The following is an 18,345-nucleotide window of genomic DNA, read 5'->3' as shown; positions in this document are numbered from 1 at the left end:
TAATCTTACTGTATGTAAACTTCTGACTTTAAAGAAAGTAATGAAAAGTTATCTAATAAAGCCTTCTCTTATTATTCTGGCATTTAGCAAATAGAAATCAGTTTGGTAATCGTAACTGACCTGAAGCAGGAAAGGTTTAGTCTGATTTCATGTCAGACAGTTAGAAAAAAGAGCGTATGTGTCTTTTTATGTAGTGTATGAGAACTTCTGGTTTCAAATGTAGGCTGTTGTAGAAATCATTGGCATGGAATGTTCGTGACACCACACCATTTGTGGTGTGTGTTTATTTGTGTGCACAAACATGGAGGGGCACAGATGAAATACAACTCTTGTTGTTTATTACAAAATGCAAAAGAAGGATTACAAAATATGCTTCTGCAATAAAATGTTAAGTTAACATTTCATTATCAAATTTGTTACATGATTCCACAAGGCATCCTAATAACTTAATAGAGTATGGAATTTCCATTTAATTTATGTAGTAAAATGAGCCAACTATATTATATTTTTTAAATCAAGAAAAAAACATAAAAATACAAATGAAATCAACATTACTTTTCATGTTCAAGTTAAAGAAGGGCTGTAATACTTGTGTTAACTGCTAACACATAATATATTTAGAACACAACGTTACGTTTTATTGTTTAGAAATTGCTATAGTCACCAAAAACAATGTGTTGAAATGGGTAATTAGTTTAATGTTTGATGCTCTGAGTCTCTCCTTCCCTTGCCCCCAGTGCTAAGTCACTCCTCCTTCAGAGCGCATCCCGCTAATGAAGTTTAGTTTCATCCTCACCTGTTTGAATCCTTTTATTACTACATTTTGGTTTGTGCTGTCATTGGAGCTACTACATCCTTGAATGGTTAGCTGTACAGATGCTATTCACAATGTTTTGTCCGACTATTAAAAGCTGTAAAAACTGTACTACATACTTTTTCTGTTTTATCCATTAATAACCATTCACCAGACCAAAACAGCCTGTAAGTAGCAGATACCTCCAGCTCACACTATAGACCTTTTTTAATGTCATGACATCCGGACACAAAGCTTTCTAGGGAGGAAAAAAAAAAATGTTGATAAATCTTGATGACTTGCTACTGCAATATATCAGCCAGCTTGTCCTGATAGTACTCATAGTTGTCCTTGCAGTCTTCCCACAGATTAAAGGCCTGCTCATCGCCCTCCACAAAGGTGTCCCAGGTGTAAGAGAAGTCCAGAGGCTTCATCATGCGCAGCTTACATCCAGCAGCGTGCAGGGTCTTCAGCCCGGCCTGGATCTCTGGCTCCTCCCACTCAAAAAGACGGGCTGCAAAAATACTCAACTTGACACTCTTCCTCGTTTTGAGCACCTCAGCGATCTTAGCAGCACAGGCGGCACATGGGCTGGACGACATGTACCTGAGGAGAGAACACAAACATACAGGATACTCAAGCACGTTCTCTCTGGGCATTAGAACCACTTCAACAAACATCTACAAATTGAAACATTTACTGGTCTTTATTATGGAGCATCTGATAACATCATGTTACGAATATTTGGGTGGGTAAAAAGCCATTTTAATATGCTCCATTGCCACTGTTAACAGCAGAGGGCAACATTAGTCTCATGTATATGGCCTATCTCTACCAAAGTGAAAGATTGTGTCAACACATTTCCAGTACACTACACTTATAAAACATTTGCAAAAAACTTGTATAAAAACATTGGGACCTATACTCCTATATTATTGACTTCCCCCTCAAGTAGCGAAGGATTGTCTTTCACTCTAACAATGAGTTGATTTTTTTGTGGCATAGGCTATTCTATTGTTTTGTGGAATTAGTATGTGTTTCATCTCAGTACTGATGTAAAGGTGGCTCTTTAAAATAAAGAAAAATATAGATAATATAAAGATGAATTAATAATAACAATCAGTCTGCAGTTTTGAGATACTGTTAACTTGGATGAAATCTGAGTAACTGAACTTCCCCAACTCAATCAGTATAAGAACCATTCTATTATTGTGTGTGGGTCATGTTACATCTCAGTGAGTGTTCACATATGTCCAAAGTATAGGCAAACATTAGAAATGTTTTTTACAAATATTTAACTAATAAGCAAAAGATTTGATCAGAGTAAAATCCACAAGCAGACAGTCACAAGCCTGATGTTGTTAGTTCGCTGTCAAGGTATCGTTTGCATATTTAACAGCGCTCCTCTCTTTAATATTTGCATTGCTGGTTTGCATTAACCGTAAATAATATTTAAACAACACTTACTTCTAAAAATAGTTTATTGCTGTGCTTCTCAAACTGTAGAGTGAGGACCACAGGTGCTATCTAGTCTCAGGGTGTGAGGTAGATATTTTTTAATGTTAGCTTTAAATAAGAATCATAGTTTAAAGAGGTGCTATAAGGACAGAGTTTATGAGACTGACCATGTGCTGTTGATGTGCTATATGATCTGCTGTTATTCACTATACGCAACGCACAAGGGTCACTCCAATCACACATATACTTCTCTCCTTTTTAAAGAATCTATTTTTATAGGATTTTATTTTTATTCCAATATAAATAATAAAAATTGCTCTATATTTTCTCATTTAAGAATTCATTATCGTGTCTTTAGTTAACTGCTAATTGCAGAATTATCACTGGCATCTGCACTTCTCTCAAAATAGTTGTGACACTTGTGCTATAAGGTCTGACCAGGCTCAGATGCAAATAGAAGTTCTATTATAACATATTATGCAGGTTTAAAAGCATGTAAGAAACAGGAGAAGTAACAAACAATCATGGAACATCTTAAAACTAAAGTTATAACCATCTGTTAGAAGATAAGTCAACAGACATAATATAGTGTTTGACACTATCAGCACTTGTTTGCTGTAGTTTACAGAAAACCCAAACATTTCTATATGTGTGATTACTGTTTGCACGTCTATGTTTCAGTAAAGTGTGTAGCACATACCAGGTGATAGTGTACTTGACTGCAGGGTCATAGTCAGGTAGACACTGTGTGAAGAAGGCCTCCTCTGCGTGGGACCCTGCGTGCTCATCCTCCAGGTACCCCCTCAGCAGCCCCTCTGCACTGCCCCGGTCCACCAGGTAGCACAGAAATGTCTTGTTCCGTCCAGACGAATACTCCACGTTTTTGAACTGAAACTTGAACACAAATGGATCTATCCGGTCCCTGCACAAAAGATATACAGAGTATACTTAATACATTGAGACCACTGATATGGAACATGTGAGTATGAATGTGTAAACACTCAAACATAATCAGACGCTTTATATTAATGTGTTAGTGTAGTCAAATGTAGTCGGCCTTACTATATAGTGTGCATCATTATTTGTTTATTTGTCTCACATTTGCTCTCAAAATCATACTGTCATTCATAGCAGGGTGGACGTCAACAATGGAGGCAACAGGGGCAAAGAGTCTTGCCCAAGGACACAACAAGAGTAATCCCTGTTGCCCTATGCCGGTACTTGGTATTGCAAGTCTCTCCCATCTAGTACTAACCAAATACAACCCTGTGTAGCTCAGACTAGACCGAGCATACTGGGGGTATAATCAAATACACAACTGAGATGTACTCTGCTGCCCTCTGCTGATCTCTGTCTCTTTCTGCACTATAGGAACTTGTACTGAGAAGTTGTCACATTATGTATGGAGGAATGTGCCTGAGGTGACCACAACTGTAAAAAGTTTGTTTGATTTGTTTGGTTTTTCCTCCTAAACACATGTAGCCTAGATGCATAACTAAAATGTATGCTATTTATTGGATACTGCATGGTAATAGAAAGGTTTTAGCATCATTCAACCTCAGCATGTGCAGAAACAAATTATTTCCACTCATATCTGGACCCCATAATGAACACATACCCTGTGATGATCTCAAAAGGGGGCAGCTCCATAGGCTCCACTTGAGGCTCTCCATTCTCAGCCGCTTCTCCATTCTCCTGGGGTGCCTCTCCATTCTCTGCTGGCGTCTCCCCTTCCTCTTTCACTTCTTTCACATTTTTGACTGGCTCAGGGTCTTCTTTTTTCTCCTTTTCCTTTCTTCTCATAGCCAAACGACTTTTATCAGCCATACTAACAACAGGTTTGGTTATAAAGGGCTAAAGGCAGAAAAGTAGGGGGCATCTACACAACACAAGAGCATAAGGAGAGTGAGGTCTGGAAATGTCACAGAGAACTAGAGAGCAGTGACAGGAGGCGGGATTCACACCAGCACATACCTGACCCACTTGTTTCTGAGAGCCCCCACTGACTCATTTGATGTAGGATTATTTATTTACATATGGAGCTATGGATTAAAAAAATGACCACATAATTAAAAGTTTGCATAAATATTATTAGCTAAAATCTAAAAATACAGTTTCTCTGGCCTTTCCCAGCTAACATTAGTAGATCCTGGGATAGACGCAAGCAGCTGCTCCACACATCCAGCACAGCTATTTACAGAAGTAGGTTGTGGGGGAGGAGGAGACTTTAAATGCTCAAATCTATGAGTTTGCACTTTTACATGTAGGACAGATGACACCAGATCTCCTTATTACTTTTTAGATGTTTGGTTTGCTCTGGTCTAATGTAAAAACAATGTCCGAATCATGTCAGTGCTGGAGAATACAGAGTGTTTGATTTATTATTAAAAAGAGCTTTTATTTCAAGAAGTTTAACTGTTTCTGTTAAATACTACTCTGAAGATATCACTGTATACCAGTAGTGAGGGCACTCATTGCTGTCACTAACTGGACCTACACTCATTTTTATTTCTGAAAATATGTGAATGTAAGAAACTTTTGTGACAACACAGACTGCAGTATTGCCAACTCAAAAGCTACTTTTGTGATGCTCTCCTTTTACTCATAGTTGTGTGATGTCTAGACGTTGTCATTATGCCCAGGTCACTTGTAGTTGTTTTTCTTCTGCACATTGGTGTGGTATTTGAGCACACTGGGCCTAACTCAAATCACAGATTATGCTTGTATCTAGTAGCATTACACAGAATTGGTTGTGTTTTACTTGATGTGATTTACATGATTATTTCATCATTTATGTAGCTATTACATTTTCAATAAGATTCAAATTGATTCTAATCAGTTTAAAGATCTTTTGTTTATATGGACCCTATACCACCATGGTGGTATAGGGTCCAGGTTTGCATTTACAGATTATGACAGTGAAGAACTGGAAGGGAATATAATTGCAGATGGTACTGAATCACACCTTTAGATGAGTTTTCCTTTTGGGACAGTTGTTTGTGTTGTACATAAACAGCTGAGTATTTACTGACCTGTGCCCCCCTTTTCTTTCTGCTGCCTTCTCATTCTCCTCTGTGCACAGCACTCCACTCTGTGAGGACCAGTGTGAGCGTTCAGGAGGAGCAGCCTCTTAGGGGTCTACAGTGGGAACCACATCACACTATGGTGAGCCATTATACCTTTACTATTTACTCAATTTTTAAAAGTATCATTCACAATATATGTAGGATGGCATAGATAAGGCAGAATTAATACTCCGTATACGACAAATAATATTACATTCACTTACATTAGACAAAAGACAAGATATGTAGTGATGTGACAAAAACATTACGTTTCATACTTTTCAATGAATATTTTGTATCCCTGACAACTTACTCAGTTATAGCTGTCATTTTAATTATTAGAAAGTCGCCATTTAAATATTTCCTGACCCATCTCACTTCAAGGTTTACTTGAACATCATCAAACCCAAAGATAATTTATAGAGGAGCCACGTATGTAATACACATGTATGCAATGTTACAAAACTGCATATTCTATTGGGTTTCATGAACGTTATAAGTCATATTTATGAGCAAAAGTTATTTTGAATGATATTTTTACCTTTTTACTTTGTTGCTTTTTTCACCATTGATAAAAATGAACCATTCTGGGTGGTAATTGAGCCAATATGTCCTATGTCTGACAGGTTATTTATATTTTTTCATTGGTTTTAGTTTTAATGGATTTCTCAAGAGTCAGTGTTTTTATTTAATGGTTTATTTTTGCACGGACAATGCAGTCAGCCACATAATGTGATACACCAAAGATAATAACCGATACTTTCTGCTCCCATGCCTGGTTAGGCATTTCAATATAATACATTTTACGACAGTGAATATTTTATGAATGAATGAAATGGTTGTTCTTAAAACTATCCTCCTAGAATGCACCAGTCAGCTCACACCATCTTGCTAAAAGACAGAGCAAACAGGCTTTGTTTTCAATGATTGGTCACATGGGGTTGCCAGGTTTAGAGTTTGAAATGATGGTTGGTTAGAGTCTCTATAAATCTTTTATATTTTTCAGCATGCTTGGTAAGTAAGTTTTTGCTTCTGTTTGACATATATATATCTTCACATGAGGAATATTTTTTGATGTATGGTGAGTTCCATCACTGTGTCAAGACCAGACTAAGGCTTTAAATGCTGCAGCCAACACTGCACATACATACCTGCACTTTATACTGTGGTGTTCTCATATCAACAAGGTCTCTTTTCCAGGATTGTATTTTTTGTGGCACTATAAATAACTGTACAGAAGCCATCCACCTGACCATTTAAATACTACATTGTTACATTGTTGTTTAAATATCATTGTATTAATTTAAGCAATTTTATGTCTGCTGCCCTGCTCTCCTGTCTGCAGTGCTCCACAGTGAGGATGTTCCTGTCCCTCAGATGGCTCACAGCCCTGTTCCTGTTCCTGCTCATGAGTGCTGGAGGGGCAGCTCCGGTGGAAGACCCAGAGGATGAGCTTCTGGACTTGGACATAGACGAAGACCTGGACCTCAACTTCTATGACGCTTTTGACTATGATGATCTGGACCAAGAGGTGAGGAAAGCCTACAGTGAAGTAAATGTTAAATTATCTGCATATGTTATAGTTTAATACTAAAAATATACAAAAAACATTTACAATATCATCATTTTGACCTAATTCAATACTTGAATTAGGTCAAAATGATATGTGTATGCTCTACCTGAATTGTGGTTGTGCTTGTTTTGTGTCTTTTTGGAGAACAGATAGATGCTCCTACTCTAGAGGCCACTGCAGAGCCTGAGGTAGATGAAGAAGAAGAGCACCACTCCCACGAGCAGACTCCACAAACCAGCACACTCCCTGCATCCAACAGCCTGGACTTCAAAACTCTGGAACTGTTTGGCCCTAACACTGGCCTGGGTACACTTGCATTATATTTCATTTTAAAAACTTTTCAATCTCTTATGTTTGAGTAATATAGCTCCCCCACTAAATAGATTGAAAAGAAATCCAAGTCCATGCACCTTCAGACTTCTTTAAAAGTCTTTACTAACACAGAAATGACAGATTCCTTTTGCTGTCATTTCCAAAAGACAGCATCCAACAGGCACCTAATCTAATCAATTTATGACATATATTGTACATTATATATATATATATACACATTATATATATATATTTATATATATATATATATATATATATATATATATATATATATATATATATATATATATATATATATAAATATATATAAAATACAGTAATGCATTAAGTGTCCAAAAGTGAATGTTACTTTTATGCAGGAATGCCCACTTGTCTGCTGTGCGTGTGCCTTGGTGGGAGCGTGTATTGTGACGACTCTGATTTGGAGGATATTCCACCTCTTCCGAAAGACACCACTCACTTCTACGGGCGCTTCAACAAAATTGAACACATCAAGAGCACAACATTCATGAATCTCAGTAAGCTAGTCATTCAAATTTTCCATTGTCTTAAAGATGTACTGTGTAATAGTGGAGATTCACCACCTATTTTTCTCCATGGAGATATTAGTGCGTTGCCTGGAATGTTTCACAGTACACAGACAACATGGAGTGGGGTCTCCTCTTCATAGATTTGACTCGTAACTTGGCTAGGTGGTCCATGGAGAGAAATAAGTTTAATGACATACTGAAGAACAATCCAAACCAATGATCTCCATGCAGAAAAGTTGCATAATGCACCTTTAAATAGTACATATGTTTATTTCTTTAGATAAACTCCAGTCCATAGACCTTACGGGGAATGACATCTCAGAGATTGATGAGGCTGCGTTTAGACCCTTGCCACTTCTGCAGCAGCTGATCTTGGCAGATAACGACGTGAAGATGTTGCCCGAACTTCCCAATAGTATGAGGCTCATCGACCTATGCAACAACAAACTGAAGAGCTCAGGAATGCACATAGAAGTATTCCAGGTATAAATTAAATACTTTCAGAACTCTAGGTGTAGCAGTATTTATAAACATTTGCCCTGCTTATGACCATTATGGTGCGAAAATGAAGTAAATAATCAAGTTACATTAAATTGATATGTATACAATGCAGGAAATGAGTGATCTGGAGTACCTGTACCTGTCTGATAATGACTTGGACTACGTTCCCACACCTTTGCCTCTAAGTCTTCGAGTGTTGCACCTCCAGGTAAATCTAACATGGACACAATGGACAGGGTGTAGAAGTAGAATCTGCTTAAAAGCATAATACAATATCACATTTTCATATTTCCTTCTCCAACCAGAACAACAATATCCAGTCTCTTCATGTGGACACATTTTGCAACAGTCACAACCCCACATTCATTCGTCCAAACCTGGAGGACATCCGTCTTGATGGGAATCCCCTGAACACCCACCTGTTTGCTGCAGCGTACTCCTGCCTGTCCCGCCTGCCTGTGGGCTCACACTGACTGTGCCCTCAATATGTTATTTCATCCTGTTCCTAGAGTTTACTGCTGTTTTTTCAGACACATTCCTCTTTGAAATCTGTGAAATAGGTACATCCGTATGCTGATTTCCTAATTAAATTTGTAGTAATTATTGGAGGTTGATTCAGGTTTTAGAAAACAAAAGTACATTTTTGTCTATTATGTTAAATTTGTATTGTTTTTACTTGAATTGTGGAGTACAATAAGTCTGAGTGCAATCCAAAAACACAGCCAATAAAATACACACAAAAACAACAGCATGTGTGCATTTTGTGTGACTTTAAGTTCCCTCTTGGATATGTTTATTCATGTTTTTTTTAATTGACTGACAAATACTTTGTGTAGAATCAAGTTACGCTACAATACAAACAAGTACAGGTTTATGAGGTTTTTTTTTGTCTGTTTCACATCAGTAAAAAGGTCACTGCCACTGGGGTGAATAAAAGTGTATTTTTATTTTAAATTCAATATTAGTTCTTCAAATAAATTCAATATATTAAAAATGGAATTCATACTTAAGGTCATGTATGTTAAGGCACTTCACATTAATTTTCACAATTGGGGATGTTGCTCCCCTGGTCTGAAATACTGGACTCAATACTCAATAGTCACTGCCTTTGTCTTCAAGTATTCGTTCAAAGCTTCTTTTCCTGTTGGAACACACAAAAACATTACTACAAATTCCATGTTTCCTCTTAAATTCTACATCTTATTTTATATTTATAGAATATATCCAATAATGAGTTCATAGCTATATCCAAGTACAAAAATCCACACCAAAAACTATAACCACATTCATTGCACAAGACCACACTGTACTGTAGTAACAATATCAACAATAATATAATATAGTATGTAGAATAAAGTGTAGTTCTTCATACCCAGGTCTTTGCCAAATCCAGACTGTTTGAATCCACCAAAAGGTGCAGCTACATCAGTTTTATTGTACGTGTTGACAAAAACAGTGCCTGCATTCAGTCGCTCACTGACATACAGGGCTTTGCTGATGTCTTTTGTGAAGACTCCAGATGCCAGTCCATATTCTGTATCGTTAGCCCTTCTCAGGACGTCATCTACCTCGCTACAAATCCAACAGAAAGAAATTGTTATCGGTGAAATTAATCCATGCATGAATTTGACATGTGTTTAAAGTTATACCCGCTCTTGAATTTGGATATGATCATAACTGGTCCAAATGACTCTTCTTTGGCAATAAACATGTGGTCCTGTACGTCAGTGAAGATGGTGGGCTCAAAGAAGAACCCTGAAAGAAAACAGAGTGGAAGAATTGAGACTTGAGCAGCTCTGCAGTTTATATTTTTAATTATAATGCTTATAGGATAGTTCAAGTTAGGATCAGACGCCGCAGATATTTTTGGCAAGGAATGGGGGACAGAGCAGTTAAAGACACCTGGCAAGTGTTGGAGATGTTGTTATTTAGATACTCACTGGCAGTAGTATTCAAAAATATGTTGCAATGTGTTGTTGACTGGTGTATTTGATGCTTGCCAGAACTACTAAGAAATGATTTAAATTCTGGGGTCAATAATCTTATCTATGATAGTGATTTCTACACGTACAAGTGGACCATTTCAGTGAATGCCTAAATGTGAGGGGACAACTAATGACCTCTTTTTTGTTTAACTAATAAAATACACAGCTCACCTGGACGCTCTAGTTGCTTGCCCCCATACACCAGTGTAGCCCCCTCCTTCACTCCAGTCTGACAGAACTCCACCAGTTTGTCCAAGTGAGCTTTGTGGTTCTGAGGACCGTGGTCTGTCGCTCGGTCCAGTGGGTCTCCGATCTTCATTTTCTTCACCTCCTCCACCTGACATAAACACAAGCCATTCCTCAGTCAGTGCTATGACAACAATGAAATTTACACCTGTAACTCAACCACATCATCTTTGGTTTATTAGTGAGGCTTCAGTCAGTCAATAAAAAAAAATATATAACTACCATAACTGCACAACCATTAGCTTATTAGCCACTGAATCATTAGTTTTAGATTTGTAGTCAGCCACATACCACTTTTTTGACAAACTGGTCATGAATAGTATCCTCCACAAACAGTCTGCCCGCTGCAATGCAATTCTCTCCTTTATTGAAGAACACTGAGCTCATCCCCTTAAAGAAACAGAGCAGAGAGGTAAGCGCTTAAGAACTACATGATAAATAAGACTCATTTAAATGAAAATCAGTACCATCCGCACTGCCTTGTCCATGTCACAGTCACTGAAGATAATAAGAGGTGACTTTCCTCCGAGCTCCAGAGAAACCTTTTTCACATTACTCACAGCACAGCTACAGAACACACAAAATATAAAATAAATACAACTGATTAACATTTGTGCATGATGAATACATATATTATACATATAAATTCATATTAATATCCCAAGCACAAACAGGTACAATATAGATTCAATACTCCATAGTGGCCATAGTATATATGTGCCACAAGAAATTGTGATTCTGCCCCTTCCAACCTCTTCATGATGTGTTTGCCAATTTCAGTTGAGCCAGTGAAACCAAGCTTACGAACATCAGGGTGGTCTGACATCCGCTGACCAACCAGGGCACCTGCAAAGAAAAAGTTTTCTCAAATTAGGTCTAAAATTAACATTTTCACAACAAATATTTTGTAATTTTAGGTTCCTACCTGATCCTGGGAGAATGTTTATGACACCCTTTGGAAATCCTGCTCTAGCAGCCAACTCTGCAAATTTGAGTGCAGTCAGAGGGGTCACCTAGAAACAGAAACATATAGTCAGAAATGTCCTACTCCTACATATTGAAATCCTAACATATAAAAGAATCTGAGTGTCACCTGAGCCGGCTTGAGGACCACAGTGTTCCCAGCAGCTAAACAGGCTGCAGTCTTCCAGGCCAGCATCATCAGAGGGTAGTTCCAGGGAATCACTATAGCACACACACTGGGAATACACAGACAAAGTCCAACATTGAACTAAATAGTAAAATAAACTGCAAAAATGTGAAAATGTCCAATAACTCATATACCAGTGAATATCTGTGTGTTTAAAATACTTTTCGCAGTGATATTGATATCAAGTCCTATTTCTTACCCGATGGGTTCTCTTCTTGTAAATGTAATGTTGCGATTGGGCCTGGCCTGGTTGATGGGGATAGTACTGCCCTGTCAAACAATATAAAGTTGTTAATACATGTGCGCGTTTAGTAAAATAAGCTTTTAGTACAACTTACCTACCTCAATTTTGTCACACCAGCCAGCAAAATAGCGGAAGGTCTGTATAGACATACCAATGTGAGTCTTCAGGGCCAGAGTATAGACAGCACCAGAGTCCAGGGACTCAATTGTGGCCAGCTCCTCCTGGTGCTGCTCCATCAGGTCAGCTAACCTGTCAGCAAGAGGCAAGACAAACAAAGACAAATGTATTTAGGTTAATATGACGTGACACAAATTTCAACTCTTTAATTAAGAATACTGATCGATAGAAGGTTACAGGCTCATACTGTTACAGTTATATCTGTAGTAAATTGTAAATAGTCACACTTTTATACAGCACTTTCCATCTTCAAGGCACTCAAAGCACTTTACATCAAGGAACCACTCACCCGTTCACACACACTTTCATACACCAGTGTACGCAGACACTGGGGACAAGGTGGGTTAAGTATCTTGCAAGTGTCTCTCTTTAGAGAGAGAGAGAAGGAGAGAGAATGTACAGTACACACACACACACACAGTGTATTGTACTGTGCATTCTGTACATTGATAATGAAAAAAGATTGGGCAATCCTGGCAAAGTATAATTTCCCTTCTACACATTCTGTACATGTGTGGTGGCACAAAGAGTGCACTGACTTGTAGATGAGGCGGCCTCTGTCTCGGGGGTTCATTTTGCCCCATTCTCCGTTCTCAAAGGCCTCTTTGGCAGCAGCTACAGCTCTGTCCACATCACTGATCTGAGCCAAGGACACATTGCACAGGGCCTGTACAAAGCACACAGTATTCAGCAACTACTACATTTCAAAACTAAGGCAATTTCAAGGCTCAATCCACTTTATCACAACATCCAAAGCTCCTTTATTTCAGTTAAAGAAGGTTTTCATAGTGATCCCAAAAAACACTGTAAAACATTTTCCAACTTGAAATGGATAACCTTAGAAACAGTTAACAGATCTAGACTAGTTATGTCAGATAGGTGACCTAAGCAGTCTTGCAATCAAAGCACTTCCTGGTGATGATAACCAAAAGCAAAATGTGTTTAAAATGGCAAGTGTGGGATCAATAATATTAATATCACCATTTTTACCCAGTGCTGTAAACTTTGCTGAATTCTTACCGTGCCGGTGGTTGGATTAATGCTCTTGTACGTTTTTCCACCTGCTGCATCCACAAACTCTCCATTTATAAACAGCTGATGAGGCATCTTTACTGTCATTTTGTTGATGTCCACCTCCACCTAAAACAGCATTTTACAAATCTTAAAAAGAGCTAATACTAGCATGTAGTTTTATAAAAGACATACTTACATAGTCCACCACCAGCTCCTCCTCCTCATCCTCACCACGGAGCTTCCTCACACACATCTGGATAAACTCCTGGAAAGTGGAGTTCATGTAAATGTCTTCGTTCTGGAGCTGACAGTTACTGGACAGCAGCTTCACCTCTTCCACAAGTCTGTGCAGACACATATTGGACTAAAACATATAGAACTAAAAATACCAGTGGAATCTTACAATATGTGAATTATATTGAGTCACCGATTTAGATATATTATTTAGATTTATATATTTAGATAGTTATTATTGTTCAAAGTAACAAACACATTGTCCATACCTGACCACATCCATGGAAGCTGCTCCAGACTTAAAGAAGTCCGTGGAGTCCTGGACTTGACTGACATTGGTCAGAATGCTTTGCCACACAGCCTGTGGGAACATATAGGGTTAAGAACAAACTCACAGAGATATGTACAAAACAACATAGCACTCACTCTCATCTGCTCAGCCAGAGCTTTCTCCTCCTCTGTCAGCTCCACAGCAGAGGTCTTCCCTGCACTGAAGTACTGCGAGGCAGGGATCATCTTTCCATCATCAAACTGCAGGTTCTTCACCAAAAGCTGAGCACATATACCAGAGGGTTATTCTCACAGTTTTTATTATAAAATACAATAGACACTTACTGTTTTGCCATCATTGCCAAACAGCATCAGTCCTCCTTTGGTCACCAGTCCAGGCTGACTCGCCCCAGGGATCTCCAGTGGCTGTCCTTGTGCTGCAGTCCCATTTCCAACCAGAGTAGAGCCATAGAAAGTCACATTCTACAAAAACACATGGCAGTCCATCAGTACAACACTGGACTGTTATTTTATCATTTATTTGGTCTAATTAAAATATTCAAAGTAAGAAGGTATAAAGAAAGGTTTGTATGTAACAGATAGAAATATTTTAAATAAAAAGAAAGCGTTTTGGATGTTCGATTACCTTTCCGTCTACTTCGGCCCATGCTCCAGGGACTTTGTCGTTCCCTCTGATCCAGTTGTGAAGGGCTTCTGCTGTCTGGTTCCAGTCAATCTGAAAACATAATTTAATCCATTTATTCTGTATATTTGTCACTTACATTGGATATTGCCTTGTGTTTTTTTTAGTTATTAATTGTATGTGTCCTCATGAGATGTTACCTTTGCGTTTGCCTTCTTCTGGATGCACTCATAGGTAGCGCCCTCTTGTGGCTGGGTGATCCTTGGAGCTTTTCCCTCTGCGATTAGCCTCACTGCTTCTACCTACAAGGGGGCACAACAGATTAGGTTTTGGCTTTATTTGATCTAATCTTGTCAAATGGAGCAAGAAAAGTTTGTCACCAGGAGAGCAAATTTAAGCGTTAAGTCATGCAATTATTATTTTTCATTTCATTAATTGTTTAAGGATTGTCTTCTATGACTTGAAGGACTGGGGTGAAGGTTTTGTGATGTGACATCCTTTGTAATATATATTATAAAATGCATCAAAGACCATGATACAAACTGTACACTTATTATTGATAATGTTTAAGATGTGATCCCATTCACCGTGCCCTTGACGCCCTCAGGGAACAGGAACCTCTTGTAGATGGAGTTGACCGTGTCATCTGGCTCCACATCACACTCTCTCTGCAGCAGGATAGGTCCAGTGTCCAGACCATCATCTGCCCAAAATACAGTGAAGCCTCCTTTCTTATCACCGTGGATCAAAGTCCTGTCAGGGGAACACACAGGACAAAACAGCTATATTAAAACTATATGAACCCAAATATATAAAGGAAAAGATAAGCAATTGTGACAAATACTTTTTTAACACCTACAAAATTAGTATTGGAGTATTTAGTTCTCTCCAAAGATAAAATACAAATTATTTTCCAAATGGAATAATTAAAGTAATAATTAATTTATTTCATTTCAGTTAAATAAACACAGCAGAAAAACTCACCTTCAGTTTCATCAAGTGCCAAAAGATCAACAACTTGCTGAAAAGGTAAATTGAACAAGGTTTACCCTTATCTATTTTATTATAATTTGGTCACATTCGATGGGCCAAATTAATAAGCCCAAAGGGCCGTGTGTGGCCCTTTGGGCTTCTTTACAATTTGTTTATCATTCAACCTCACTGACCCGCGGAGGCATTGTAAAGTTACAAGCAAATGTAGAGCTTTAAATAGCCACATAACTTGTGTTGTAATCAGAAGTAAAAAATAGCATATGGTATCAAAGGCCAATTCCCCAGGAAGCAGTTGCAGTGCTGCTGATAAACATAGTATTACGTCTGTCAGTGTTTGTAAGAACACACGACACTCATTCACAATCAAATGTTGCAAAGACTAACTTAATAATTCTTCCTAGGGGGTATAAAATCAAATAATAATTTTGTAATAAATGATATTAAGAAAGACAGAGCTGTACAGAGTTTTAAAAAAGGGTGATAAAATTCACAAATTCCCTTGGGCTTCGGGTACATGGGCAGTGGGAGTAGTTGAGTGATTACACAGAAAGGCCAGTCACTTTCACATTCATTTTCATGAATAACAACAAGCTTTATCAGTATATTGTGTATTTTAGGTTAATGAAAAAGCCCCATTGCACAAATAATGTCTCACCAGTTGATGGCAGAGGCTCCTCTGTGGCGGGGCAGCAGAGAAGGATGGTAGATGATGGAGCCATGTTTGGGGTGGTTGATGACCTCCATGGGGATGAACTGGGAGCAGAACGGAAGCACGTTGAGCTCAGCGCCAGTGGCAGAGTACTGGCTCACCACCTCGGGGATGGCCTGACCCTTCACTCTCCAGCGAGGGAACTTAAACACGGGCACGCCATCCTTCTCTGCTTCCACGGCTAACATAGCGCAAATAAGAGGGACACATGGCAGTGCTTTATATTTTAATCTAACCTCTGTGCCTGTTGTGTTTTCCTATTTACTACGTGATTTTTTTTTTATTTGATGAAAAAATAATGCATTATTTAATCAAATCAATGAAAATGATTTAATCAGTGAACACATTTTCAAACTAGAATTTCATAGTTACAAGTTTGTTGGCAACAGATGAAAGTGAGCAGACAGATTGGTAGTGTGCACTCACCCAAGGGGTCTGCTTTGCCGTCATTATCAGGAATAGTGAAGACTCCTACGATGGTGTGGCCTTCTTTCCTCAACTCCTTGTACACTTCCTGGCCAAACAGGCTCTGACCAATCACTGCGATCTTCATCACCACAGCTTGGGCTTCTAGGAAGAAAAAAATGAATTAGGAAAAAAAATTCTCTCAGCATTAGCAAATACTTCAGTAATGTAAATTATTTGATATATCAGTTTTATGTTTCTTAATCTCAAAATGACTCCTTTTCAGTTAGTTGACATTTAATAGAAATTGAATATGGATATGTTAATAACACTGACTTATTATTACATATTATTATTGCTTTGGGCATTGGCCCAGACAGTGGGTCAAAGAGTGGATTCTGGACCAGCTGCCGGATGGTGCTGGTTGAAACCATTACGGTCCAAAGTGCAAAGGAATTGTTTTATGTTTTGTCTTGCCACAGATAAGCTCTACCAGTGTGGACTGCTTCTAACTAGGTTCTTCTTGTCTCCTAATGCTGTGTTTAAATAAGCCTATGTAAACAAATGTAACTCAATATATCTATTAATTATAAAAGGCATGTACAACTTCACCACGAAGTATGTCCACGAATATCAACATTAAATGTAGTAAGTAAATATAATAATTTCCAAAAACGTATGGAAAGGTTTATGTCTTCATCTGAACAGAATTGAAGTATGAACTGTCAGTTATCAAATCATTAGTCAAAAATTAGGCTAGAATGGAAGCTGTGAATCATTTTTATTATAAAAAATACAGAGAGATATCATTCTGGATTTTCCTGGCAAGAATAAAAACTAAAACATGCAAAGACTCCCTAAAAGAGACAAATATTGTTTTTAAAAAATAGCAAATGCTTATCAGTGCATCTCTCTACTACAGTTACTATCTACCCTTTATGTTCAAATGAATATTTTAAAAGGGCATTTGGTTATTGCAAACTTACAAAACACTGAACGTTTTTTTCTTCTTCTTTGAAAATTTCCACATAGATTTATTGTTATTTTCTTCATAAATTCAAGCGAACATTGAACATTATAAACACAGTTATTATACAGGTTTATTGACCCATAAGTGATTCTGCCAACATTCTTTAACTAGATGTGCGTGCCTCTGCAGCTGGCCAATCACAATCACAGGCTCTGAGACGCAGTCAACACTTTCAGATCAGAGTTCATTGAATTCACTGTCACGTATAACTCCATTCAAAGGCGTAAATAAAGTCTTAAAGTTTATTTCTTGCAACACATTCCAAGTTTAGTAAATTAGCCAACATAAAAAATAGATCTTGCACATTTTGCATAGTCCAAATGAATGGCTGGTGGTGCTTACCTCTTGCTGCAGACCCCTGGCTCAGAGCAGTGGAAAAGAGAGATCAGGCTGCTACGCAACTTCTTAATTTCGCCCCACTGCTTCATGGCACTGTTACGTAACACAAAACAAGTGATGTGATTGGAGGAGAGATTTGTGAGGAGCTGCAGCTGCAGCCAATCAGAGGTGCTATCAGTGAATAAACAAACCAAACCTAAAATCGAACATCTGAGAACATTAATTTTTATGAGTAAAAATAAATAAAATAAATGCAGTGTGGTTATCAGACTAATTTGTTCTGATTTACAAATGCAACATAGCTAAAACAACGTTCCATACACCAAACAGTCTAGTAATACTACTAATAATAATTGCAGGTGAGAAAATTTACTTGTGTTTTTTTTATCAAAAATGCTGATTTACCCATTGTTGTATGGGTAAACAGGTGTTCTATGGAATAATAAGAACTATTGTGTGAGAATGGTATTTCAGATTTCTTAGTAGTTATGTCTCAGATTAAGCACAAACTATTGCTGCCTAACTTATGCGTGAACAGCAAAATATTAGTGCTGTGCTTTTCATTTTAAATGTTCCCAAGTGTCTGTACTGCAAAGACAATCCTCTCTTAGCTAAAAGGCAATTTAACAGTACACAGAAGAACACAGGGGAAG

The 18,345-nt window shown here is 38.0% G+C and overlaps 3 protein-coding genes across 4 annotated transcripts; 1 reads left to right on the top strand and 2 right to left on the bottom strand.

Annotated features, from left to right (window-relative positions):
- Positions 1-557: 557 nt before the first annotated feature.
- Positions 558-4,204, bottom strand: apobec2a (apolipoprotein B mRNA editing enzyme, catalytic polypeptide-like 2a). Its single transcript, XM_033966819.2, has 3 exons — positions 3,870-4,204; positions 2,952-3,173; positions 558-1,399 (listed from the first exon to the last, which is right to left on the bottom strand). The coding sequence occupies exons 1-3, from the start codon at positions 4,076-4,078 to the stop codon at positions 1,096-1,098; spliced, it is 735 nt and encodes a 244-aa protein (XP_033822710.1). The 5' UTR covers positions 4,079-4,204; the 3' UTR covers positions 558-1,095.
- A 2,472-nt stretch (positions 4,205-6,676) lies between these two features.
- Positions 6,677-8,726, top strand: optc (opticin). Its single transcript, XM_033967293.2, has 6 exons — positions 6,677-6,847; positions 7,039-7,195; positions 7,582-7,740; positions 8,033-8,235; positions 8,366-8,461; positions 8,559-8,726. The coding sequence occupies exons 1-6, from the start codon at positions 6,677-6,679 to the stop codon at positions 8,724-8,726; spliced, it is 954 nt and encodes a 317-aa protein (XP_033823184.1).
- Positions 8,727-9,179: 453 nt separating this feature from the next.
- On the bottom strand, positions 9,180-17,774 carry aldh1l1 (aldehyde dehydrogenase 1 family, member L1). 2 transcript variants are annotated; one of them, XM_033966085.2, is made up of 23 exons: positions 17,696-17,774; positions 16,345-16,488; positions 15,865-16,099; positions 14,804-14,969; positions 14,417-14,518; positions 14,220-14,309; positions 13,919-14,056; positions 13,730-13,855; positions 13,573-13,664; positions 13,266-13,413; positions 13,076-13,195; positions 12,595-12,722; positions 11,977-12,127; positions 11,834-11,904; positions 11,578-11,683; positions 11,410-11,497; positions 11,237-11,330; positions 10,952-11,051; positions 10,776-10,874; positions 10,410-10,575; positions 9,903-10,008; positions 9,626-9,825; positions 9,180-9,394 (listed from the first exon to the last, which is right to left on the bottom strand). In XM_033966085.2, exons 2-23 carry the CDS (start codon positions 16,469-16,471, stop codon positions 9,339-9,341), a joined length of 2,709 nt encoding a protein of 902 aa, XP_033821976.1. In that variant the 5' UTR covers positions 16,472-16,488; positions 17,696-17,774; the 3' UTR covers positions 9,180-9,338. The 2 variants fall into 2 exon arrangements, with proteins under 2 accessions (XP_033821976.1, XP_055077878.1); XM_055221903.1 differs by having other exon boundaries at positions 15,865-15,962; positions 17,696-17,769.
- Positions 17,775-18,345: the final 571 nt, after the last annotated feature.

Source organism: Periophthalmus magnuspinnatus, chromosome 5 (genome assembly GCF_009829125.3).
Source record: "Periophthalmus magnuspinnatus isolate fPerMag1 chromosome 5, fPerMag1.2.pri, whole genome shotgun sequence".
NCBI classification, from domain to species: domain Eukaryota; kingdom Metazoa; phylum Chordata; class Actinopteri; order Gobiiformes; family Gobiidae; genus Periophthalmus; species Periophthalmus magnuspinnatus.
The sequence above is the reverse complement of the archived record's forward strand: the minus strand, read 5'-3'. Positions and strand labels throughout refer to the sequence as shown.